This window comes from Trachemys scripta, chromosome 5, assembly GCF_013100865.1.
Source record: "Trachemys scripta elegans isolate TJP31775 chromosome 5, CAS_Tse_1.0, whole genome shotgun sequence".
NCBI classification, from domain to species: domain Eukaryota; kingdom Metazoa; phylum Chordata; order Testudines; family Emydidae; genus Trachemys; species Trachemys scripta.
In genome coordinates, this window is record NC_048302.1 from 53,607,375 (window position 1) to 53,634,512 (window position 27,138).

The following is a 27,138-nucleotide window of genomic DNA, read 5'->3' on the forward strand; positions in this document are numbered from 1 at the left end:
TGGAACTTGTGATTTTAATAGAATCTAGCTGACGCAGAACTCAGGTGTAGACACCCTCCCCAACCCACTTAGTTTCTTTTAAAATGTCCTCCTTAATCCAACAGGTAATGCGCATGTCTGCTAAAACTGGAGAAGGCATTTCAGATATGTGGGATAAGATGACAGAATTTCATGATCTCATGCTTACAAGTGGTGAGTTGATCACCAAACGACGGAAACAGCAGAAAGTGTGGATGTGGAATCTAATCCAAGAAAATATGCTGGACCATTTTCGGAGTCATTTAGCAGTGAGGGATAAGATTCCACTTTTAGAAGAAAAGGTTCTCAGTGGTGTCTTGGCTCCAGGGCTGGCAGCAGACCTATTACTGAAAGCATTCAAAGACAGACCTTAAGATCCCATGTTCTACTGTGTCATTGATCAATTTGCACAAATTATTTAAACATTAAATAAAATTTTCCGAAGCATGGCTTCAAATCTTTTACTGCAGCATACTTGAATGTAGCTCTGACTAAATTTATTTTCTGACTCAGGCAAACATAATGCACATGAGGAACAAAGCTAGTTTCTGGGACTACCACAGATTATATTCAAAAAGAAAAATGTAAACTTCTAAAACTCTTATTTAAGTACAGCATAGTTAAGGATGTTTTAAAGCTTTTAGAGAGATTGTAATAGAAATTGTTAAAACAAAATAACTTTGTGGTACCATGTGTCACAGTAAGCTAGTTTTGCCTGTGTTCCAGATATTTCAGCACTTGTCCTGTTATATTTACCAACAAAACCCCCATACAAAACAAGGGTAGGTGTAACTAAAACTGCTCTTGGGCTCATCTAAATGTCTTTCAATGGAGGGGACATCTGTTTACATGACTGTTAAATTTTACAGTGCATCCATGACCTGTCTGTATAACTTACCAAAAACCTGATTCAGTCAACACTTACAGCAGTAAGCACATTAAAGGATGTCTCCAAAGTCTCATTTACTCAACAAAAATAATCGTTTAAACATGGCTATAGTATAACACAGCTTACTGCCGCTGGAGCCTACTGTGGTTTAAGCACACTGTTAGGGCCACAATTAGAGCATGTCCATGTTACAGATTTCAGCTCTGGTATAGCAGTAGATGCTGCAAGGGGAGCTGTTGCCAGCATGTATCATTGCCCATCTCCTCACTGTGAGTGACAGCAAAATCATTGGGAACTGCATAATCACCTAAGCAGAACCTGTTCTTTTGTGTTATAAACAAATATAGCATTGAAGCAGCCCTGCCTGGGAGCCATATTTATCCAAGGAAATACCCTATTTTTCTCCTGAATAGAAATTTTTTAAAACCAAAGATGAAGTTACATTAGGTATCTTTTCTTTAATATAGCTAATGATAAAGGATTCAAGTGGAACCCACATTAGAGTTTCTTTAGTTATGGAAATGCCTATCTTTATAATTAACTATCTTAAAATACAAAACAAAACTTTGTCTATAGTGATTTAAGGCTATTTGGCTGGATGAAAGACCGTTAGTTTCTAAACAAAATGACTTTCTCCTGTTGAATTCAACTTAAATACTTTGACTATTCAGGAGGTATATGCACGTTTTGATATCCTTTAATAATAAATTGGAGGCTCTTCTAAAATATTATTTGGGAAACATGGTGTATTTGGCAGAAATTTATTATTACAGAAAAAAATGCCAATTTTGGAGACTGCAGAAAAGCAATAAAACAATAATTGGAGTTCTATGAAGAATTCTTCATATCTTGTATAAGTAAATTGAATTTTTGAATTATGTTAAAAGCTGCGATATGTTTCCTTGGCTTCCCTGACAAACTTGATTTTGCATCTATATTTATTTCTCTAGATCTTCAGGTTTTTTTAAACTTTTAGCTAAATCGTAATACATCAGAAAAGTTACCTTTAGCTTTTGAAGACGCTAGGAGATTTTTTTTATCCTTTATCTAACAAGGATTCTTTGTCTAACTCATGCTACTTTAATTCTTATTGCCAGGGTTAAAGTTAGTTCTCCTGTCAGGTAATAGCTGTTGCCTTATTTTCCAGTACACTTCATTATGGTAAAAAAGGATAAAATTGGATGGAAGGACCCCATCCTGCAAACATGCATTTGACTAATTTGTTCACAGGACTAGCCCTACTGAAGTACATTTTCAGGGCTATATTATAGTACTGAACAGCAGGACAACAATGGTTTGGCTGGTGAGGGGTTGAAAGGCAGTTTCTGTATGGAGAATATTTGCACTCATGTAACTGATTTTAGTTATACTGGTGCAAACCACTAATGTAGTTTAGCTGCACCAGTGTAAAATTATGCTTAAACCACTGTTGGTAACACATGAAATTAAGTTACTACTGCCTAAGAGTGGACATCTACACTGGAGCTAGAGCCTTAATTTCCAACTTGAATAGACATCTTCACAGTAGCTCTGATCAAGCTAGTGCGCTAGACGTATCCAGGGCACAACAGCTAGTTGCCCTCTGTACGATCCTGTCAGAAACCCTAGGTATGTACTTAGGTTGCTAACCCCTACTGCTGCTCATGCCATTGCTGCTATTTGTAGCATGGGTATGTCTACTGGAGCTGGAAATTGTACCTTCTAGCTCCAGTCTAGATGTACCCATGCTAACTCTGATAGGAGAAGGAGGGCAGAAACACAAGTGCTTTACTATGACATCATCATTGGTCACAGTATAATGCTCAGTTGCACCCATGTGAGAGGAAGCTGTATCAGCTAGAGCATGCCCCAGATCAAAAGCCAGGGCTTTAAACCCCCTGAAATGTAGTGCAGTTTGCATCTGCACTTCATTCTTTGGGTTCATCTCTAATTTACTAAATGTGCTATTTTGATCACACTTTTGTGATTATGTACATACTTACAAAATTAAAATCTAAATTTCAGGCTGGCTGAGGGCACCTACCTTGTGGATGGATCAATACGCTATGTAACTTCCGGTTGGAAAATGGCGTGATCTAGAAAGTGATGAGAACAGCATTTAGACTGGTTTTCTCAATATTTTTCTAGACTAGCTATGTGATGAAAAATAGTGGAGTTCATCCATGCTAATCTATTAAAACAAAACTTTACCCTTTTGACTTGTTCAAGTGCTCAAGGGCTTCCATTTTCCATCTCCTGTTAAAATCTGAAACTATTCTACTTAAAAAGTCAAACCTGCTAAAAGGAATCTGCAGCTGAAGTGCCCTTAGCAAATTCAATCCCCTTCTCCTAGCATGGATTATTCTCTTTCTTTGTTTTCAATGATAGGGCCAAGTGACCCATGCTTGGTTGGCTGCTCCATTGTCAAAATTGTTGCTTTTCTAAATTCGTTACCTTCTGTTTTACATGCTCGTAAGCCTTTAATAAGTCTTCTCCTCTTGTATGTTCCTTATTTGTGCAGCACTACAAGCTGCACTGACTCGCTTCCTTTTTGCTGAGGCTACTGTATGTAAATGAAATTATTTTTTTAACCTTGGAGAACTCCCTTCCTAATGTTTGCTTTTAAACAGTAGCCAAGTCTTGCTATGGTATTAGCTCCCTCCACACTGCAGTAAACATGATCATTTCCTTAGTTTTCTCCATAACTCCACATTTTTTATTCTATTTTTCATGGATGTTCAGAGAAAAATCTGTACCACCCCCCCTTTTCTGTTTTATCCAGTTTTAGGAATAAGAAATAGATCTTCACATAGTTTAAGACTCTGATAGCAATACCTTTCCTTGGATACATATTTTCCCTAACAGATAGCTGGATAATCGATTTCATACACAAAATTGGCAAAGCAAACCACTTAAATCAGTAAATTACAAAATTGAGGGTGGATGTATAACTTTAACTCCAGCCTCTTTGGCATATATATTATAATTCAGTATTATGATGTCACGTACCATTTCTCAAATAACGCTCTATCAGTCCATTTTGAAGCTCTGAATACAAATGAAGCATGGTGCAGCCTTTCTGATCTTTTTGTGCAATGGGGCTATGATCTCAGTTGGGGCATCTGGGTACTACTGTAATGTAAATAACAATGAATAATAAACTATTTTTTGTAAAAATACAATTGAACATGAGGTACCATTATTTGCTAGGCAGCAGCAGAACGCTTTTACACACACAAGCACTCAGTGAGGGAGAAGCCCTGCCTTTTTCCTATGCACCTTCATATAGAGGGAAGTGGACAGCACTCCTCTGGAACTCTCCTAATATACAATGTATGTGCAATGCTGATAGAACAGTGGCAGATGGCTACATGAGCATGTTTAATAAAATCAGAGTGCAGGCACAAAGTATGTTTTTAAACCTTTATAGCTTTGACAGTTCACAGCCAATTTTCACCAAACTACCAACCGGTAGACAGCTCTATCCCTGCCCAATGTTCAGATTCTAAATCTACAATTCAAAAGATGTTGCAAAAATATTTTTAAATCATTTTCCTAGTTCCTTTAAAAAGTTGATTGCATTTTTTTAGAAAAGAAAAAAGTTGTAAACAACTGAAAATAACATTTTAGAGTGAAAACACACTATACCTAAAATGTTCCTTATTACCTTTACAATTTAAGATCTTGCTAAACAACAAATAATAAGAAGAAGACAAATAAGGAGAAACATGACATGCACGGTAGCCTGAAACAAGGGAATGTTGTGTAACCAAATATGAAAATCTCTGTTTATGGTGGTGGTTGGATTTTTGTGTTTTAATGGGACTGTAGTATTTGTGAAAGATGCCTGATTGCCAACACTTAGAGACTGATGTAATTTACTGTGAACATGCTTCATTTCTGGGCTGCATGGACTACATTAAAGATTGAATGGTTATTTCAGTCTCCATCTATTTAGTCCTTGTTGTTTCAGCTTACCTAGAGGCACAGTTGCAAAGAAAAGATTTATCCTTTTAGAACCAAATGGAGATTAAAAATCATGATCTTGCTAGAAAGAGACTGAAGTACTCACAAATCTTAGATGTTTGAGTAAATGATGTCTATTCACCTGTAACAAAAATGAGAAACTTTACAATATGTGTTACACAGTAGTTGACACTGAAAAGTAAATGCTTCCCTTATTGCAATACTGTTGTAAAGTAATTAGCTAAGGCTTTATTCTTATTTACATAAATGTAATTTAAGCTCACTTTAAGGCCTTTATTTTTTATTAATCACTGTATATATTCCTACTATATAGTTTTATTTGCTATTTTACCACCACCTTCCTCATTTTTGCTATAAAAAAATAAACAAAAGGAAGTGTCAAAGGGAAGACTATTCAGCTGACCTGTCCTTTGACTGATTGTGATGCTAGTACGCATAGAAGAAGAATAAAAAATTGTCTCTGCACGCATAGACAGTGCACTAACAAGTCACATTTTAAATATTTCCTCCCAGCAGTTATATAAATATATACAAAAATCCAGTTTGTAGTTTGCTAATTGCTTTTTCTTCTTTTGGTGGCTGTAGTGCTGGTAGAGTTTTTATGACCTGTTGCTTAGCAACTTTTATCAACAGCAGCAAAGCACTTTCCTTTTCCTTAACCTTGTTAAAGTTAGGCTTGGTCACCTCTAGCACTCATCAGCAGAGGAAAGTTATTTCTAAAGTAAGGTAAAGTTGCTGCTCAGAATCTATGAGCTGCATCCAGGATGAGCTATCTCTTCTTAGCTCCTGAATTGCCTTTGCCCTTTAGTCCTCTCTCTCCTCAAGCTTTTGAAGAAATCCAACGCCATGCCAGGGAAGCCTGGAGACGGGAGGCTCAAAGAGAGGCCAACTGTGCAACAACATATTCTGCTGGTTATGGAAAAAAGGAGCTGGCTGAACCTGCAAGAACCAAACCCTCCTCTCCTACCAGGATAAACAGACCTCATCCACCAGAGTAAGGTTTATTCCTATTTAGTGGAGCCTACAATATGTAGTTTTTTGAGTGGAAAAATAAATTCCTCTTAGAGGTAGAGGCTAGGAGAGGCTTATTACACTAGGCCTTTCTTATTCTTCATCTCTTCTAAGAGGAATTTGAACATACACCTCTATCCCGATATAACATGACCTGATATAACACGAATTCGGATATAACGCGATAAAGCAGTGCTCCGGGGGGGGGGTGGGGGCGGGCTGCGCACTCCGGCGGATCAAAGCAAGTTCGATATAACATGGTTCACCTATAATGCGCTAAGATTTTTTGGCTCCCAAGAACAGCGTTATATCGGGGTAGAGGTGTACTGAACTGGAATGAAACCTGACTGCTATAGAAAATGAGCAGGATCAGTTTAGAAATCAAGAATACCTTATAAAAATATCACCTAATCAAATTTGGTAGTTTCTGTTTAAGACCCAGGATTAAGCTAGCCACATTTCATTATCAATCCTGGAATGGGAACAGTTAGTAAATAACTGCAACAAGGGTTTCTAATGAGATCATAAGCTACAGGGGCTCATATTCTTTATGATGTCATCAGAATCCTAACCTAGAATCATTTTATCATTGCCTTGCTACTCAGTTTTTAATTCTAGATCTAGCTCTGTTTTATAAGTTAAAGAACTAGAGATACATGTGTATATATACACTACAGCTTATCTATCCATTTAATGATGGAGACAACTTTCACATTTCAGGCATTACATTCAAGAATTGATGGGGCAGGCTATAGCGTCTCTCTATTCTTCCCTGCTTTTTGGCTCCTGTCCTCTACCAGAGTCTCTGGACCGGTTAATAGAACAGCAATTAGCAGTAATGCTGTATTGAAGAACAGTTGATATCACGCACACATCTAAGCGTATTAAAGTTTACACAATGCTAGAAGATGGAAACATTTGCAGTGTACATGCTTATTATAAAAATCCATTTTTGATGAAATCCTTATCAAGTCTAACAAGAAACAGGAACCGTCCATCAAGAAATCTCTGAAAGTACTTGAAGGTCAAAAGAAATTGCTTCCTTTGGTTCAGCATCCCTACTTCTTGGAAGCAAATTTAGTTTGCCATAGCAGCATGCTTTTTCAAGTTGTCGAGAGAATGTGATATCATTGTTTATCCTGATTAATATTGGGTCTGATGGAAAACATCTGCTAGTATTTGTTGTCTGATGGAGCCAAAACATGTATATGACTCATGTTATTAATGAGAAATACAGTTCGAAAGACATTCAGTAACTTAGCAATTGCCTAAAGTCTGAGTTTGTGATATGGGAGTTGAGACCTCAGGTGTCTCAAGATTGCAACCATCTTGGCTTTCCCATATTGTTAAGTCAGAAGGGGGATCCCAGCTAGATGGGAGCAAGATCTTGGTATGAAAAAGGGGTCCCAGTCTGGAACCACTGGCTTAAGTATAAGATCTAAAATATATACAGTGTTGTTCCTTTTAAAAAACAAGCAAAAAAACCCTTCTAATGCAGATTAAAAGTAAAAATATATTGCCTTACAAAAAAACTAAGGGTGAAATCCTGGCCACATTGAAATCAATGGGAGTTTTAGTTTCAGTGGGGCTAGGATTTCACCCTAAAATATGATACATTGTTATAGGTGAGACTTTAAATGCCTAAATGTTATGAATTCTCAAGGATAGTTGCAATACCAACCTAATTTTTGCTGCTCTCGAGTCTCACCTGCCATACATGGCATATGCAGGCCTTCTCCCTACTCATTATAAAAACAACAACAATAATACTGTTCCTCTCATCATGGACTGTTCTCCCCCTACATCCTCCTGTCACTCAATATATGGGCCCGAAAAACTCTACATACATATATGAGCAGTTGTTTCTTCAACTCTGGACTCCATCCCCTACATTCCCAAGATAACTTTGTTCTAACTGAGGCTTTTCTCTAGTTCCCATCCTGGAAGTATCTAGGTGCTTCCTGCGTAAATTAAATCAGGAGAGCAGGCAGGGATAGGTCTGCACATAGGTGAAGAATGCATCAGAATGGTGTCCCAATGGGGAAGAGTTTTGGACTGCATGGAGGGGGTGGGCTGGAGTAGTACAGAGTTTGGAAATGAAGTAGGTTCGGGAACATTAATTGAAACTTTTCTGACTTTACAATGTATATATTCCTTCCTTGCATAATGTTGTTATAAATCTGGGGCCTGTCTTCTCCTGTACTAGTTCCCAAGAGGAGGAGGAGGAGGAGGATGAGGATGTAGTGAACAACTTTCCCTCACCCAGGCAGCAGAGTAGGATCTTTGAGAGAGTGAGGGGGAAGGCTTGCTGGCCTGTGCACCATGTCTCTAAGGGAACAAAGTTTACCATTTGGTTAACGGGGGCTGTCAGTACCATGCACTGAGCTCACATTACTCCTATTCACACACTGACATTGTCCCTTCTGGCAGTGGAGAATCTTGCCCTGACTGGTAGGGTTTTGTAGTAGATCACTAGTCAATCTCACAGTGTCAGACACAGCAGGATTTAGGGTATTCCAAGGCACCTCAGTGATTTAGGCATCTTAAGTCCCATTTTTGAAAATGCTTTAGGCACTCAGGGCCAGATTTTTAAAGGGATTTAGGTGTTGGTCAGCTTGAGTGCACCAACATACAACCCCTGGATGGCTTAGTGGAATTTTCAGCCCCAAGTTAGGTGGCTCCATGCTACGTAAGCTCCCTGTAGAATCCTTGGGGATAGTTAAGCACTTAAAAAGGGGGTTTTCACAAGTCAGCCACCTAAGCTAGCCAGGAATGAAATGCAGAGAAGGGGGGGTGGGGGGGAGAGAGACTCTAAGGTGCCTAAGAAGTTGACCTGCTGTGACTGGCTGATGAGCCACAAATAGATTCCTTCTTCCACTCGGGATCCTTACCTGCAAATGGTCTCCGAGAGTTAAGAATTGTCTCCTGCAATCTTGCTCCTAGAGACATACATACAAATCCTGTAAAACAACTATAGAACTAGAATGGCATCTCCCATGTAACAGTTTGAAAAGCTATGTCTTATTGACCAGCTAGAGCATAACAAATGTTCTAAGTGCCAGGGGAAAAGAACAGACCTTTTTTTGGTGCTTAGTTCCCTAAGGTTTCTTCCTCCGAAGCAGCTTGTACTGGGCACTGTCAGAGACAAGATACCCAACCAGATGGACCATTGGGCTCTTGTTCTTGTGTTGATGGGCATGGCATAAGAACCTAAATAAAACAGATTTTTAAAAACACCTGCATAACTTATTGTAAATAAAGAAAACTAACCAATGACAAGGTAAAGATGCTGCAAATTTATCATATTGCACAAGCTTATAGAAATAAAGCAGCCTTTTGTTTGATCTAAAAGACTCAAATGTTCTCTCCCCATGTGTTCTCTAGAGTGTTTATGGTAAACCAGCTTCATTATATACCTGGATATTACAACAGTGATAAACAAACTGCTGCAGCTGACAAAGGTAAATCTAACACACTTAGTTATTCTGAAAATGATTCCTTAGCCAATCAGGCATCCTCTGTGATTTCTAGATTCTTGTTACTGATGGAGCAATGACAATGATTTAAAGGTATGGAGAGACTTAGGTTTGAGGGGAGAGTGACCAGATGGTGCTGTGGAGCAGTGTTCCTTAGCCCTGCAGCCACCAGCTAGCCAGCATCTGAGGCAGTGGCAGCTCAGCCCTCTCAGCATTCAGTATGTCTCTGCGCCTTCTGGGGGTGCTCCCTCTAGGTAGTCTGGTAAAATGGACCAGTCAACCAGGCAGTTACCAAGTAGGCCACCAGTCAAGGACTGCCAGAGAAAGAGAAACATTTGTTTCAGGGAATTGTCAGGTGAAAGACAAGCAGTTGCAAAATGGCCCATGGACAATGGATACAAACGGGTTGACTGAAACTCAAAGGAACCTGGATCTGATCCAACCAAAGTCCCTCCTCCTCACGCTCCCCAATCAAATCTTTTCCCTGGAAAATTCCTGGTTCCTAGCCCAGCCAATGCTACCTACAGCACTTTCTGGGTAATGTCCCCACATAGATCCAAAGTTTTTGGGTCCATAGGCCCCCTATGATCCCAGGAGGCTACGTTAATTCACCCCTGGGAACAAAGAAACACTGGCTGCAGACACCGTTTATTAAGGTCACTAAATGTCATCTGTCATTAGATACAATTTAATATTACATTTGAACATAGACTGCAATAATTGCTAGAATTTATTCCTCCTACTAAACTTAAGCTATGGTATGTTTTAGTATGTCTGTCTATACATGTATAAGCAGCATTACTTTTAAATAAAACACCCACAGCATTTCATTAATAGCAGCATAAGATTTGGGGATCACAATTCCAGAAGTATAGTATTAACTCCTGGAGCTTCCTCACATAATTACAGTGTGGCATCGTCACTTTCAACATCAATCTTTCTCACTAAGCAACAAAGAGTCCTGTGGCACCTTATAGACTAACAGATGTATTGGAGCATAAGCTTTCATGGGTGAATACCCACTTCGTCAGACGCATGTACGAAGTGGGTATTCACCCACAAAAGCTTATGCTCCAATACATCTGTTAGTCTATAACGTGCCACAGGACTCTTTGGTAACTCAATAATTGAAAGGTAAAGACTATGTAACTAGGAGATGTACCATAAATTCTACTCCTCCCAAAGCCTGCATATTGCTGTGTTACAAGTATTCTTTATTATTATATGGGCCATGTTATCATTACCCCAAATATTGCCCTCATTCACTTGAATGGGAGCTGCCAGCATGTAGCTGGGAACAAAATTTATCTGAGTCTTTTGTCTCTCTGTACCTTGAGAAACTGTATTGCTGAAGTCTCTGACTGACAAAGTGTTAAGTTACTAGTTAGTCTCCTTCATTTGTCTCCTCCTGAATTTTTTTTAAATTATCAAAGAAACCTTCACAAAACACCATACCAATGAAAAGTGCCACAACAATGCTCTGCCAAAGAATGGGAAGTCCCACTTCTACACTGGCCGTTTACCTCCAGCTATATCTGAGTTTTGCAGAATTAAAATCCTTAAACAACCGTAACATTATTTTGCACTGATCTAGCACTTTGCATCTTCCTCGTGCTGTTCAAATCTTTAACTCAGTAATCCTCTACACACCACTGTGAGGGAGGCAAGTATCACCTTGATTTTATAGAGGAGGAAACAGCCAAGGAGAGGTTAAAGTGACTTGCCCAATAGTACACAGCAAGTCAGTAGTACAGCTGGGATTACAGCTCAGGAGGTTCCTGGCTCTCACTAGACTACACTGCTGTTTAAAAAGGTCATATCCCAGAACAGTGCACAAAGTTAGTTTATTATTGATAATGATCTAATAAAGGGCTCTAGCTATATTAATGAGTCATTACATAATAGCTTTAATAATCCAGAATTAGCAACTCAGTAAAAGAATTGCAGCATTCTATCGTTATGGGGCAGCAGTGCATCCATAGTTATTTCTCATTGCTCCATATATCATTTTTTGTGCTGGCTGTTTCAATAGCATTTTAATTAAAATGAATCACATTCAAAAAGTAGATGTAAATAGTTGTAATTAACATTTATATTACTTAGTATATTAGATATACTCAGCTCTCAGATCTTAACTATTCTAACCCAGACTGTGCTTCTTGGACCCATGTGCAATGGTAGGGCTCTTTCCCCACCACTGCAGTGGCCACCTGGCATGGTCCATGCTCTGCACTGGTGGAGTGGGAGGGACTGGCCAGGTTAGGAGAAGGATGCATATTGTCCCCCATCTGACCAAGTGGAAATTTCTCTGATAATTTACTAAATATAAGCGCAGGTTGTATTATTTTTCTGCTGGAGTGTGCTGGAGACAGCCATGGTCAGAGGAGAACCTGATATTACAGTTCCAATGGACTTGTGTTGCTGGGGAGCCAGTGAGTGGGTTGGGAGAAGGTGGCTGCTGAGGAGACACAAAGCCTCCATGCAGATGGACCTTATCTCCTTCAGAGCACTGGAGAGCTGCCAAGTTTGGGAGCAGGCCTTGAGCCGTTCATTCAGGGAGGCAAACCTGCTCCTCACATGGCAAAATGTAGAGGGGAGGTGAATAACTGCAAGGAGATCACCTCCTCTGTGGCCCCCATCCCGCAAATTTTCCCCAGGAGGGTGGAGGATGAGCTGGGCAGACATTGTTTAATTTGGTAGCCTAATTTTCCTCTCTGTATATATTTGTGTATTGTAAAATTCAACACATTATCGAGTTGATTATCGTTTTTATCAAGAAACTGGACTGAACATTACTGTAAGGCTTCTATTTCTTGTTTTCCTTCCAGGCAAATGCCATGAATATCCAGGTTACAGAGAGGATTCTAAATATGTCAGACAACAAGTAGTAAGTACAGAATTTGAAGTTAATTTGTATCTGATCATTTAAATCTATAGATCTTGCGTTGACAATAGAAGGCATCAGCATTTTATCCTAGTCAAATGACTGAAGATTTATTAAAAAATGGTTACCTGCCTGTAACTGTTGTTCTTCGAGATGTGATGCAGATGTGTATTCCATGTGGGCACATGCACGCCTCACTCACTTGAGCCAGAGAATTTTGCCTAGCAGTACTCTTTGGGGCGGGCGGCGCTCGTGCCCTGGAGCCGTAGCCCCTTGCCTGCTCATATAAGGATGGCACTGCCCCAAATCCCTCAGTTCCTTCACACTGAATATCAGGAGTACAGACTCTGATGCAGACGGGATGGAGGGTGGGTCGTGGAGTACATGTCTGCATCGCATCTCGAAGAACAAAAGCAACAGGTGGGTGTTTTTTCTTCTTTGAGGAGATGCATTCCATGTGGGCGACTCGCAAACCGTACTAATAGGAGGTGGGGCTCTGAGTGTACTTACAGAAGGGCCACAGGACTGCCTTTCTAAAGTTTGTATTTCCTCTGGATGCAGCCGTAATGGCATAGTGGTTTGCAAAAGTATGCACAGAGGACCAAGTAGCAGCCGTGCAAATGTCCAATATAGGAATGTCACTTAGAAATGCTGTTGACATCACCTGACTTCTTGTGGAATGTGCTCGTATCCGTTGAGGCTGCGTAGTCTGGGTTACTTCATGCTGTCATGATACAGGAAGTTATCCACCTGCAGATTGTCTTGAAGAGACTGCTTGACCCTTCATTCAGTCTGCATATGAAACAAACAGAGGAGTTGAGGAACTGAAAGGTTTAGTTCTATCCAGATAAAAATCTAAACATTACTTGACATCCAATGTGCGAAGTTGCTGCTTCTCTGGGATTGAATGCAGCTTAGGGAAGAACACTGGTAGACATTTAACTTGGTTCAAGTGAAACTGGGAAATCACCTTAGATAGAAACTTTAGGGTGTGGCTGCAGGGGTCCTTTGTCTCTGCAAAACTGTGTGTAAGGAGGCTCTGCCATCAAAGCCTGCAACTCACGCACTCTCCTTGCAGATGTTATCGCCACAAGGAAGGCATTTTTCTGACACAGAAGGGGGAAAGAAGAAGTTGCCAGAGGCTCAAATGGAGGTCTCATAAGAGCCTCTAAAACTGAATTAAGGCCCTACAAAGGAACCAGCTCTTTAACTGATGTATGGAGATGAGTGACTCCTTTCAAGAATCATACTGCCATGGAATTTGAAAACACCAACTTCTCATGCATAGGTGGATGAAATCCCAAAATTCCTGCCAGGTGAACTTTCAATGAACTGAATAGAAGACTGGAAGACTGAAGGTATAACAGATTCTGGCTTCTATCCAGGATATCTTGGAGTGTCAGTTGAACTCCCTGGGCTAACCAACATACAGAGAATCACTTCCATTTGGCTGAATAGGCTGCTCAGTGGAGAGTTTCCCCCTATTAAGCAAGACCTGCTGAACACACTCTGAACATCAGTCCTCTTCCTCCTCATTTAGCCATGCAATCACTACCAGGGAGTTAGGGGCCTGCTGAGAGCAGAAACCCTCAAACCCTTGCATGGGAACAAAGTATTGTTTCTCCGAACGCTTTGCCAAAAGGTCAATGAAGTGGGGATATTCCAGAGGACCTTTGCAGGCCTTTCATTTATTGGGAGGGCTACTCTCTCTTGAGCTGATGTTGGAAAATATCCAGCAGTTTATACATAATCTTCTGCAGGAATTCCCCGTGGATGCCCAAAGTAGTGGTCATATTCCTCAGGAGGTCTTGATACACCTTAAAGTCCTTGGGCACCGGGGGAGAGGAAGATTCTGGCATGGTAGAGTCATCCAGGGAGGACGAGGAGACGGTTCACTGCACCAATGATGGATCGTGTTCTTGCACCACAGGATTGGGTCAGAAGAGCCCTGTGGGTCTCGAGGGAATGGACTCAGTGGTCACTTGCAGCTGAGACAGTATGGGAGTAGGACTCACTGTCGGGATCAGTGATATCTCTCTGGATTAGGTCAAGGAGTAGGACAGTAGGGACTGTGGACTGTCCCAGGGATTCCAAGGAAACCACTAGGCATACAGATAAAGCACTGGTGGTCACTAGGCACCAGACCAAGAGCCTATCCTGATCTCGGCACCGATAGTGATCCAAGGGCAATCTGGCGAGGATGAAAACACTGACCTAGATCTTGAGGAATCTTGGAGGTTCTGGTGGTGACAAATGGGGGAGCCAGCACTGATGAGCCAAACAACTGATCAGACTCATCTGAAGCCCAATATGGAGGCAGCATTGGTACTGAAGAGGAGTGGGGAACTAGCACCAATGGCACCAAATGGGACCCACTCCTGCTTGGTACCAGGAGAGGCACTGGCACCGAGGCCAGTACTGAACTGGATGATGGGATCTGCCACTATGACAATGACAGGACCCAAGGATGCACGACATTAAGTGGGCCTTCCGTGCCAGGCCCAGTTTCGCTGCCACAGTCTGCAGCCCGGGTGATGCGAGCTGTGGTGCTGACAGACCTGGCGACTCTGCAACATGGCCAGAAGGTGCTGGAGCACAATGGAGGAAGAGCTGGTAAAAGTCATAGCACTGGAAAACTCCTGAACTAGAGTCCAGGATTGAGAGGCAAAGAAGGTCTGATGCTGCCTGGTATGCTGTTGGCATAGAGATGGCTGGCTCTGGTGCCAATGTCATCGGTACTGGACTCAATGGACACTCCATGGCTGGAACTGCCAGGGACCACTGTCTGGGGCCGCAGACTGCGGCAGCTCTGGTCAGCCCAGGAAAGCTGCCTGGGGCTGCCCGAACAGTGGCTGATGTGGCTGTCCCCAGGGCGACCTGAGCATCTGCCCCAGAGCATCTCCTTGGGCGGCCTTGGGGTCAGCCACACTGGCCTCTGCAGAAGTCACGGAGGTTGCAGAAAGTCACGGAATCTGTGACTTCTGTGACCTCCATGACAGACACAGAGTCCTACTCAGCCTGCTCCAGAAGGTGCTGCTTCAACCACAAGTCTCTTGTCCCAAGTCCTCTTTGTGAATGACTTGCAGATGGAGCACCACTCTTTAATGTGTCCCTCACTAAGACACAACAAGCACTTTGGGTGGGGGTTGCTGTTGGGGATGGCCCCGCTACATGATGTACAATGCTTGAACCCCGTGAGGGCATCTCACAGGGAAGCCAACTACTCTGCTAACACTAAACTAACATTTAAACTACATCTAAGATACAACTAAGATACCATTACTACTATATACAAGCAAAGTTCTCAGAAAACTGAGGGTGGAAGTATGAGGTGAAGACACCACACAGCTCTGACTCTAGCCATGGGCGGTGAGAAGGAACAGAGGGGTTTGGGACGGCACCACCCTTATTTGGCCAGGGGAGGGGCTACATCAACAGGGTGTGAGCGCCTTCCCTACAGGGGCTGCTAGGCAAAGTTCTCTGGCTCTGGTGCACAGCACGTGCACATGCCCACGTGGAATATACGGCTGCAACTACTTGAATAAGATTATAAGTTATGATGGGAGAAACACACATAAAGCAAACAGGGGTAATTAAACCAATCTACTCAGCATCAATTTGGCTTCAGTTAGACAAATGCGTTCATTTTGGGACAGCCCGTTTCGGCAAACTGGAAAGAGAAGTTAGGAGAAAGCAACAAAGATACAAGGTTTGGAAAATAAAACCTGTGAGGAAGGAGTTAAAGACTAGAGCGTGTGTAGTCTGCAGAAAAGACAAGTGAAGGGGTAAGGATGCTGTGCTCTTGCCTTTATTGTAATATCTGCAGATATATGTATGTGAATTAACAAAGCAATAAAGGCTTTTGGTGCTGCATTTTCTTTTTAATGCTTATTAGTTGAAGTAATTGGATCTGTTATTGTGTTCATTAGGAATACCAGCTGGGCTTCTATAGCCAATGTCTTGTGAACAAGACCTATTGGAGGTCAAAACATTGGAGGGCCTGCTCTGAATAGCTCCCAGTGGGCAATACATTTAAAATGGGTATAATGTTTTACCACTTTTAAATACTATTGTGTTTTCCCCCTCTATCTGGCCTGCCTTAGAATTGCATTTTTGAGTATTTGGAGTCTAACTAGCCATTTGGAGATGGATTTGGAAGATATACGCTCATTAATTTAATTTTGGGACTTCTTTTTAAGGGCAAGTTATTGCACCACTGAAGTCAATGGAAATTTTGACATTGACTTCATGTGTAGGAAGATTGATCCCTAAATGCTAGCCTGTATTTCTTGAATGGCACCGAGGCATTTGCTCAACAACCCTATCCTCATTCTGTATGCTGAACCCCACACACACTCTCTCTCTCTCTCTCTCTACCTGCTAATCATAGATGATACCCAGAGACAGTGGGCCTGATTTTCAGAAGGGCTGGCCATCCATAGCTCCTATTGATGTCAGCTGGCGTTGTGAGTAGGCAGCTCTTCTTAAAATCAAGCCCATATAATAAAACATGCCTGGTTACAACAGGTCTGCTTGTTTTCAGATTCACTGCAGTGCTCTCATTTCTGTTTGCTGCTGCTCTGTGGAACTGTTAGGACAGCATCACACAGTATATCTAAATATATACACTTGCTAGTGATGTGCTCAGATTGGCAGCCTTGGTATAAGAAGCAATGATTTGTTACTATCTTTTTACAGGTGTATCAAAATATGTACTGTGGTGCTTCAAAGTCACATCAGGCAGCTCAGAACTGGATAAAACACGCCAGTGAAAATGGTGAGTGTAACCCTAAATCACTCCCCTGAGGCCTCATTTGCTTCCCATAAATATAAATCTTCTATGTTTCAAATTCTCTGCTGGTTTTCAGCCTATTTTTTTTCACCACTTCATGATAGAGGGCAGAAATATTGAGAAAATGAAAAATTTTGCAGTGGAAAGTCAGAAGATGCAGACTATACCACACAAGATAAAGACCTATAGCTGTTATGTAAGTAGCTTTTATTGTATAACTTTTCTAGAACAGGCCCCTTGTGTGGCCTAGGCAGAAGACCCAGGTTCTAGAGCTACTCAAAACCAGCCATGTTCTCTGAAGGCAGAAATTCAAATCCCTCTTTATAACACCTCTGTGCCTTCTTCCTGCAGCCTCCAGTACACAGTATGCCTAGGAGCTGGGCAAATTTTCTGATCAAAACTTTTTTCAGCAACAAATTCAGATTTGGGTGAACTGAAACATTTTACAATTTCACCAAATTGTTTCTGTCAGAAAAAAAAAATCCCACAAAAATCCAACTGTTTCATTTTAACGTTTAAAAACTGAAACATTTTTTTAATTCAAAATTTCCTTTAATTAAAAAATGCCTTAAAAAAAGCTCAAAATCAAAATGAAGCATTTAGAAACAAAGTGTTTATTTCCACTCCAAACAATTTTTTTGGAATTGCCAACAAACCAAATAATATCAGTTATTTGCAAACTCTAGGTATGACCTTCCTGAATTCATCCACAGAGCCTCCACCCAGTCCATATTTAAGTTCCTCTTAAAGACCCATTTTTGTCATGTTTTTACAGTGAAACAAGTTGATTTGTATAGCCATTGCCTGTTATTGTTCTTATTTTCCTAGCCTCTGTTTACTTGTCTATCCGTCTTTATATTGTGGTCTCCTCTGAGCAGGGACCATCCTTCTCAAGTATTTGGAAAGTGCCTAGCAGTGCCCCTTATGTGCTATAAATAAACAACAACAAATCCCATTTTTGCAAAGCCCTTTCATGCCAATTTCTTCATTGATCATATCTTTGCACCTTCTTTGAGGTGAGCCATCTGCCTATTACTAACATTGCAATTGCTTTAACTTTATTGTGTGTCAGAATCTCCTACCTTGTAAATTCTGACAGATCTTTCTCCAGTGCTAGAATTGCCAGGCAAGGTAGAGATCTTGACAGCAAGAGACACCTGTCAGATGTTGTAATATTCTGTACCACTGCTGAAAATGGTAAGGGAAATAATGATGCATCACCTACCACTTAAAATCATGGTGTTGGATAAGGTTTCCCTACCAGTCCACTGTCAAAATGCCTGTTGCTTCTCCAGCATACATAGAACTTCCTTCTCAAGTGTGAGTGATACTTCAGTATAAAGTCCTAGCTCAGAATCCCAGGACTTCCTGAGTTCCACTATGTTTTTGGGGTCTGTCTTATCACAATGAGGCTAAATGATGTTGATTCTGATGTAAAGACACAAAAAGATTAAAAGCACCCACATAGTATGGTGATTGGTGCTCTAAAGATACAAGATATAGGTCTTTGGCACTAATAGAACTTCAATATTGCCAGCTAGGTAAATCTGTTTTATAGTCACAAAACAAACTTTCCATCAACTTAATCTAAACTTGAAGGAAAATCTCTCTTTTTTCATATCTGATGTAGAAGCAATTAAAATATAAAAAGCAAATCAAACATCTATTCTCCAAAATATATTCCATTATATACACACATTTCTCAGAAACTTAGTGTCCAGCAAACACCAAGAGACTAAAATACCAAGAGTTAAAAATTCACAGAATCCATTGAAGGTTCACCTTTGTGGTTCAGAAGAGACACCTCTTTATTCTGTTTTGCCTTCTGATCTGGGTTCTTTGAAGCCATCTTACTGCAGAGAAGGGGAAAAAAAAGATGTTGCCACTAAAATAAAAAAGCAAAGTGATTTACTGCTATATAGTATTTAACTATAATCTGGTATTTGCATTATTTCATATGCTAACTAAAGGAAACAGTGTAGTGTAGTAAATTTAGATGTCTTGGTAACCTAAACAACGCAGGAAGAGTAGATGTATTTGATCAAAGGATGGGAAGGAACAATTAGTTGCCTATGATTTATCTTCTCTGAAAATAAAATTTGACTGAATTCCTGTTTTTGAGTCTTGTGCTTTTAGTGTGAGATGTATCGCTAGTGGAGTTCTTTGCTTAAGTTTTTTTCCTCTGGTAGATGAGTATCCTGAACAGACTCTGTCTCAGCAGCAAAGTGCTTCTAATCCCCTCTGAATAGTTTATGCCAGAAATATACATTTATGTGATAGTATGATCAGAAAGAAAGTAATCAAAAGCTTTTACTTCCCAAATCTCAGTGGAAGTTGAGTGGGCAAGAGGGAAGCAAGTCAAATGATAACTTCAGAGAAGCTAACTTGCAGGTTAATTTTCCCTTCTCTGAACGTACTAAATTGACTGGATTTCTACTCTTAGGCCTGGTCTATATTGGGGGGAGAGCAGGGGGGAATTGATCTAAGTTACGCAACTTCAGCTATGTGAATAACGTAGCTCAAGTCGAAGTACTTAGACCTAATCACCGCAGTGTCTTCACTGCGGTGAGTCGACTGCTGCTGCTCCTCGTCGACTCCGCCTGTGCCTCTCGCGGCGGTGGAGTACAGGAGTCAATGGGAGAGCGCTTGGGGGTCGATTTATTGCATCTAGACTAGATGCGATAAATCGACCCCCGCTGGATCGATCGCTGCCCACCGATCCGGCGGGTAGTATAGACATACCCTTAAAGGCTAAAAAGCTTAAAAAGGGCTCCACAAAACAATGCATTTTCCAAGCCATAAAGAAACACGAAATTATCTGTTGTTTTGTGTGTCTCAGGTAAGTGTGGAGAATTCCTGAAACCACCTCTACTGCCAAACAGGAAATCGGATATTTGGGAAAATCTTGATTAGATGATAAAAAGCCAATGGCAGGACCACCTATGGGTTGCACTCTTGTCAAGAAAAATGAAAGAACATGCATTCTTTTGCATAGTAACTTAGTTGAGGAGCTGGACCATACACTAGCAAAAGACTCTCATTCTTGTAACAGAAAAACCGTTGGAAAAGGAACACCTCAATGAAGAATCTGCAGGGACTCTTCCCTGTGGAAACTACTTTGGGGATCAGATTTAAGCCCATTGGTCAGATGCATTGTTGGTAGTATTGGCCAGGAACCAAAATTTCTGTTCCATGTGAAATTCTGACATTTTTTGGGGGAAAATTAATTCAGAATCTGAAAAAAAAAGTTTGGTCAGTGAACCTGTTTTATTTCATTTCGATGTTGACTTATTTTAATTCTATTTTAAATTGTATTATTTTATACATAATATAAACTAATTTCAATACATTTCAAAATTAAAAATCAAAATGTTCCATTCTTATAAGCTTGAAATTGAATGTTTCACTCTTATCAAAATACTCTATTTTTTTTTTCAAAACGAAATTTCATCAAAATTGACATGTTCCTGTAGAACATTTTGATGTCAATGGATTGGCATTTTCTGCTTGAAAAACACTGTCAGAAAATTTTCAGTCAGCTCTAATTGCTGGCTTTTATTTTTGCTTTCTTCTGAGTCATCAGAAGGCATTTAGTGGAGCAGGATACCAAAACTGAAGAACCAATGATGTGATCCTGGCAGGACAAATCCTGTTTCTGCATAAGGGACAGAAGATACTCATGTATGAATGCCAACTTATTTCACTGGATACAGCCTATGAGGAAACACAATTGTAGATTGTTCCATAAACTACCTGTCATATGAGTTGGAATTTGGCTAGGATACTGGAAAGTGCCAAGTGATCTTTAATCAACACAAGTAGCAATGATGCTGACTGCAAAGGTGTAACCTCCAGCAGCTGTGTTCAGCACCACACAAGGCTTTGGTTCATTACTAAGACCATAATGCAGTCACAGCGTGTGATTGGAGCTTGAGCAGACATACTGGAGCTAGCTTTAATCTAGCTAGCTCAGGTACTGGCAGCATGCACTGACACATAGGATAGCCCCATGAGTAATTATCCAGGATACTGGGTGGGTTTGTACACCCCATACGCTGCCATGGCTTCACTGTTTTGCTACCTAAGCTAGCTAAATTAAAGGTAGTTCTGGTATGTCTACTGGAGCTGCAGTCACACCCCATGACTGCAGTATAGACCAGTGGGAGGAGTGCCTCCCATTGAAACACCTGTATCACCTACCACTGGAGGTTCTTATGAGATCTTCTATTCAAAAATTAATCCAGCCTCATACTGTTGGACAGGATAACACCACAAGGTGATATGGCTGCAGTCATGTTACTGAAGTGTTAAAGCAATTCATACATATATAAGCTTTTATAATGCACTTAGAATTCTCTCCTACTAATAATTAGATGTGATTTAAATTTTATTATAAAATTACTCACCGTATCAGACAGACCACCGAAATACAATAACAATCTCAAAAGGCATTTTATGCATAAAATATGATATCGAGAGATGTCTGAACTTTGAGAAAGTGATCTGTTTGTGGACCCTTAATTATGTACATATGCATGGTTTGAATGGAGAGAGAAGATTGCTGCTTTTAGTTCTCTCGAGAAATCTGTCACTTTTTGAATAAGAATGAACTTTGACTGATGAAAATGAGATCTTTGCACTGTATCATCATGTAATGGGTTTTATTTATTTTTAATTGAAATGCCCACTTGAAAGATAATGCATATTCCTTAATTACATTAACATTTTGTTTAGCTTTTTCATTAGGTTCTACTTACATAATCACATTAGAAATAGCTAGCTAGATATACAAAACTCTTAAAGATGATTGTGTAATAACTATTTAGAGTTCAAACAGGCATCAGTCTAGTCACACAAGAAAAAGGAGCTATTCAGTTACATTTAAGAAATGTCTCTTGTATGAGTGATAGAGCTCAATATATGTCTAGTGCTTTATTCCACAGCATGTTTATAGAGCAATCACGCCTGCAAATATTGGTTCATATTTACACTCCCATACCAATTTAAAAAAAATATTATTCAGCAAGAGATACTAATGGTTTATAACTAGTAGGGCAACTGTTCCTAGTTATATTGCACTACAATTCTATGTTGAATATTGTAATAGAATTTTTTCAAATATTTAGATATTTGTTCAAACAATATAAGAGATTTTAGTCATGTGAATTAATCTGTTCTTAATAATAATCTATTCTGCTGCATCTACCAAGAGATTCTGCATTAGCTTTTCAGCTTGTTTTAGAGTGAATGATTTTTATAGGAATCCCAGATTGCTTTTTGCCTTACATCCATCCAATGGCAGCTCTAGGTGTCCAATGTAGATTCCCTTGGAACTTACTGTTCACTTGGATTGTTTTTTTTCACATGAATGAAGGGCAGAAAGTTGTTTTTTTGACCAGGACGCAATCACTGCCAGTACTTCAATATCTCAGCTGATGGGCTATGGTATAGTGAAATGGCCTTTCCTCTAAGGTTTACACTCACCTGAAGTCAGGATTTGCTGTTAAAATGTGGGTCTCCCAAATCGCACCAGAATATCCTGGCCACCTTCAAAACTGTAATTACAGAAGTGAGCACAAGGGTGAATGGGAAGTAATAGGAAATATGCCCCACTTTTTGGCACCTTTAAACACTGAAATATGTGATAGGTTCTAAAACCCAAGTCAATTGCCACTGACTGAGGCAAATGTTTCTGTGAAACTCCCAATTGGATATTCTATTAAACCCTTTTAAAAATCAAATCTTTTGTTCCAGCCCTTGGCTGAAGATTCCAGGCTTCAATCAAAAATAGCAAACAACTTCACAAGTCCTTACCTATGGTCTAATCAGCCACAAAATGAGACCCTTTTAGCGTTACTGGTTACATCAGGCCAGAAAGAACATCAGCGTGGGGAGTATGAGCACAGTAATCAAAGCTAAAGAGCACTTTGTTATGTTTTATTAAAACAGGCAACTTCCCAGCAGAGTAACAAACCTGAGTTTGTCGTTTCAATGAATCACTGGTTGAAGAAAGCTGGAAAAGAAGGTACATGACAGAAATTACCTTTATAGATTTTAAAACTAAAGCATAGTGGGAACACTAGGTTTCTGTATTGCAGAGGACAATACAGGAATATGGGCTACCATTTCAGTAACTACGTCCTTAGTCCATATTTTTCATGTGTGAAGGAAGGGGCATCTCCAAATATTAGACACAACTGAGGGAAGGGAAAAAAAGAACAGAAGCATGAAAGCTTCCAAGAATGGGAAGTTGTCACCAATTATTTGAAAGTAGGCAAGCAGACTGAAGAATCAGATAGCTCAGTACTGCTGCATCTCATCAGTACTGTTACTGATGAGATGAAATTCAGTCCCTCTTGTAGATATTCTCACATCCAACTTGTAAAAATCAGTTGCTGTGCACATGCATGCAAGCACAACAGCTGGATTTACATGCAGCATAGACATATCTCTAGCCTATGTAGTATTAGTATCCCAAGAGCTGTGCAACATGTTTGTAACAAGACCACAAGCCAAGTAAAAACATGCTCTTACTGGGTTCAGATACAAGCTCAAAACTTAGCTTAGATTTGTCAAAACATTTGTGATTCGAGCAGATTTTTGGTTTCATACCAAAAATCCACCTGATTTTCCTGAGAAGCCAGCTGAAAGTTAGTAATCTCAACTGAATTTTGCATTGAATTTTTAGGCACAGGAGGTGCAAACCCATAGAAAGTAAAACTGACAGAAAGGTTTTCGTATGAAACAACTAGTGAACTGAAGCTACTGAATTTCAACACAGCTCCTAGGGCCTGATCCAATTCCCATTCTAGTCAATGGGAATCTTTTCCCTGACCTGAATAGGAATTGATGAGACCCTAAACCACCTAAGTACAGCAAGTAGTGGAAGATTATTTACACTGATGCCTCTGCAGAGGGATGAGAGTATGCGACAAAGTTGAGTTATATTTATACTGCAAAAGAAAAATGACAGTAGCTGCTATTAAAATCTTTACAGATGTTTGGCAAGTAAATATTACTGTTACTCCCTAGGTATTTCCTATACTAAGCAGAAGGGATATTTCTGTATTATGGTCTTTTTTTTAAATATTACAATGGTGACTACTTTATGTGTATTTAAAAGATTCATCCTGACAAAAAATCACAAGGCACCAGTCCAGGCGGCATCCCAGCTGAGGTTTTTAAGGCTGGTGGAACAATACTCCAGAACAAACTTTGCTAACTTCTCGACAAAATCTGAACCTGCAAAGAAATTCCACCTGACTTTAAGAACGCCAACATTGTTACAATATTCAAGAAAGGGGACAAATCTTTGTGCGGGAACTACAGAGGTATTGCCTCCTCTCCGTTGCAGGGAAGGTCCTACTAAACTGCCTTCTCTCCCTTGCTGAGGAACTCCTCCCTGAATCACAGTGTGGCTTCAGGCCATCCCGAGGCACAAATGACATTATTTTCGTGGCACGACAGATTCAGATGTGCAGAGAGCAACACCCGGAACTGTTCATGGCATTCATCGACCTAACCAAGGCCTTTGACTATCAATCGTGATGCCCTATGGAAGGTGCTGTGTAAGTTTGGGTGTCCACAGAAATTCATTTCCATCATCAGACTACTCCATGATGGGATGACTGCCACCACTCTGTGCAATGTCTCAGAGACCAAACCATTCATCATTCGCACTAGTGTCAAGCAGGGCTGTGTCACTGCTCCAACACTCTTCTCCATTTACTTGCCGTGATCCTGATTCTCATCCATGACCACCTTCCTGATGGAATTGGGATTGAGTATCATATGGATGGTCAATGCCTCAGTCTCCGACAACTCCAAACAAAATCTAAGATCATGAAAATTGGCATCACTGACCTTCAGTATGCAGAGGACTGCATCATTCTCACACACAGAGAGACTGACCTGCAAAGTACCCTAAATCTTTTTGCAGATGCCTATGACAACCTGGGTCTCTCTGTCAACATTGGGAAAATCAAGGTACTCTACCGGCCCTCACCTGCACAAACTACTCTTCGTACTCCACAAGTCACCATCAGCGGAGAATCCCTGGAAAATGTGGACCATTTTCCATACCTTGGCAGCCACCTCTCCCAAACAGCCAGTATTGACTCAGAAATTGAATACAGGATCCGCAGTGCCAGCACATCCTTTGGAAGACTACTGAAATGAGTCTTCAATGATAGGGATCTGCAAACAGGCATCAAGATCTTGGTTTACAAGGCAGTTATCATCCCTGCCCTTCTCTATGGATGTGAGACCTGGGTAACCTATAGATGACATCTCAAGCAGCTGGAGTGGTTCCAACAGCACTGCTTCAGGAGGATTCTCAGGATCATATGCACTAACATCAGTGTTCTCTCTGCAGCCAACATCAGCAGCATAGAAGTGCAGCTCATGAAACACCAACTCCGCTGGGCTGGTCACTGTGTACATATGCCTGACACTTGCCTCCCAAAGCAAGTACTCTTCTCTCAGTAAAGTCAGGGAAGAAGGGCTCGCCGACGGCAGCGAAAGTGCTTCAAAGACATACTGAAAGTACACCTTAAAAAGGGAGGCATCAATCCAACAAACCGGGAGGACTCGGCGAGGAACAGAACACAGTGGCGCCACACCATACACCGAGACACAGTTCGTTTTGAGGAGAACAGACGTGCTCATGAGACAGAGAAGCAACAAAGGAGGAAAGAAAGGCACAACACTCCAGCCAACAACTATGTCTCCTCCAAGATTACAACTGCCACTTCTGTGGGAAAATCTGCAGGTCACGTTTTGGGCTCCTCAGCCACTTAAAAACTTATCAGTGAACCTACCCCCCTTGGCAGACATCATCCTCACATCGAGGGATAGCCGAAAAGATTTAAAAGATACCATAGTAATTTTCTAAGAAGGTTGTTTCTACTCTACCATTGACCTTTTTGCAGCGTTGTCATAGCTGTGTTGGTCCCAGGCAAAGTAGATGCGGTAGTATCTTTTACTGGACCAACTTCTGTTGGTGGAAGTTACAAGCTTTCAAGCTACACAGAACTCTTTCTCAGGTCTGCAGAAAGAAGACAGACACTCTGCTTCTTTCCCAAAATCTGAACAAGAGCTATGTGTAGTTCAGAAACTTGTACTTTCCAATAGAAGATGGCCCATTCAAAGATATTACCTCATCCACCATGCCTTTCTCATTGGCTTGCTGTGTGATTTACAGTAAGTCATGTCACGCTATGGGCTTCAGCTTCTCCCATACTTAACCTGGGTATTAGAATATTGACCCCTTTTTTGTCAAGTTTTTTGAATTCTATGGATGACAAGGGCTGTATACAAACCAAGTATTAATAAAATACTGAATAAAACATTCCAGCCAGCTTGGGGAGCTCAAAAATGAACATGGGTCAAAAAACGTGATTCCTGCCTTGTGGGAGCATATTGTTACTAGACAGCCAATCAAGTGTGTGGAGTATAGTTGACTTTTAAAAAAAAGTGAATTAAGTGTTTGGAAATGGTGTCTAATTGACAGCCCCGGAGAATACATCCTTTATTAGTCCACAGAACAGGTACTGTTTGAAAGGTACAGTGCAACCTTCTGCTCACTGGGTCTTGGTCCTGACCTGAAGGGGCCATTTCTAGGGGTGAGATAGTAGCTTATTTTCACCACCAGTCTTTAACTTTGCTGCTGAGACTTGCTAAAAAGGAAGCTAATTAGCACCAAATATGATTGCAGTTGTTGTAATGTGGACATCTGTTCTCTAGGAACAACTGATATTTTAAAACCACAACATTTATCTATCTTTCTATATTTTAAAATATAGCTATGCGCAACTGATATGATCTACGACAAAAATCTCTCCAATTAGCATCAATTTAGATATGGGTATAGAGAAGCTATCCTAGGTAACTGTTATAGGTTTTTAATGTCTCCTTTGGAACCCTGTACTGTTGGATTCCTTGTGACTGAGGCACTTGGCTTTACAGGCTGATAGATAGAGAATTACAAGAAATAGTGCCAATTCAAATGTTTAAAACTCTCTAAAACTTTTCTAAAATAGCTCCTCTGTAATATGTGAGGCATCTGCAGTATACCCAAAATCTTTATATTATACCATCAGGT

At 40.5% G+C, this 27,138-nt stretch overlaps 1 protein-coding gene and 1 long non-coding RNA gene across 6 annotated transcripts in view; one reads left to right on the plus strand and one right to left on the minus strand.

Annotated features, from left to right (window-relative positions):
- The window catches only part of MMAA (metabolism of cobalamin associated A), a 33,970-nt gene extending 16,760 nt beyond the window's left edge, over positions 1–17,210 (plus strand). The window contains exons 7-12 of one of the 5 annotated variants that reach the window (XM_034771327.1): positions 105–192; positions 5,699–5,867; positions 9,269–9,345; positions 12,189–12,247; positions 16,943–17,021; positions 17,113–17,210. In XM_034771327.1, the coding sequence (XP_034627218.1) occupies positions 105–192; positions 5,699–5,867; positions 9,269–9,345; positions 12,189–12,247; positions 16,943–17,021; positions 17,113–17,156 (516 nt within the window). In that variant the 3' untranslated portion in view covers positions 17,157–17,210. Of the gene's footprint in view, positions 1–104; positions 2,784–5,681; positions 5,868–6,604; positions 7,042–9,268; positions 9,346–12,188; positions 12,248–16,942; positions 17,022–17,112 lie in introns of those variants that run through there. The other 4 variants (XM_034771331.1, XM_034771328.1, XM_034771330.1 and 1 more) reach the window with 4 other exon arrangements.
- LOC117877817 lies at positions 232–24,922 on the minus strand. The gene is made up of 9 exons (XR_004645827.1): positions 23,011–24,922; positions 22,521–22,591; positions 18,819–18,889; positions 12,909–13,036; positions 8,962–9,094; positions 4,959–4,994; positions 3,896–4,018; positions 2,931–2,982; positions 232–365 (listed from the first exon to the last, which is right to left on the minus strand). It is a non-coding gene; the product is annotated as an uncharacterized LOC117877817 (long non-coding RNA).
- Between the last annotated feature and the right edge of the window lie 2,216 nt (positions 24,923–27,138).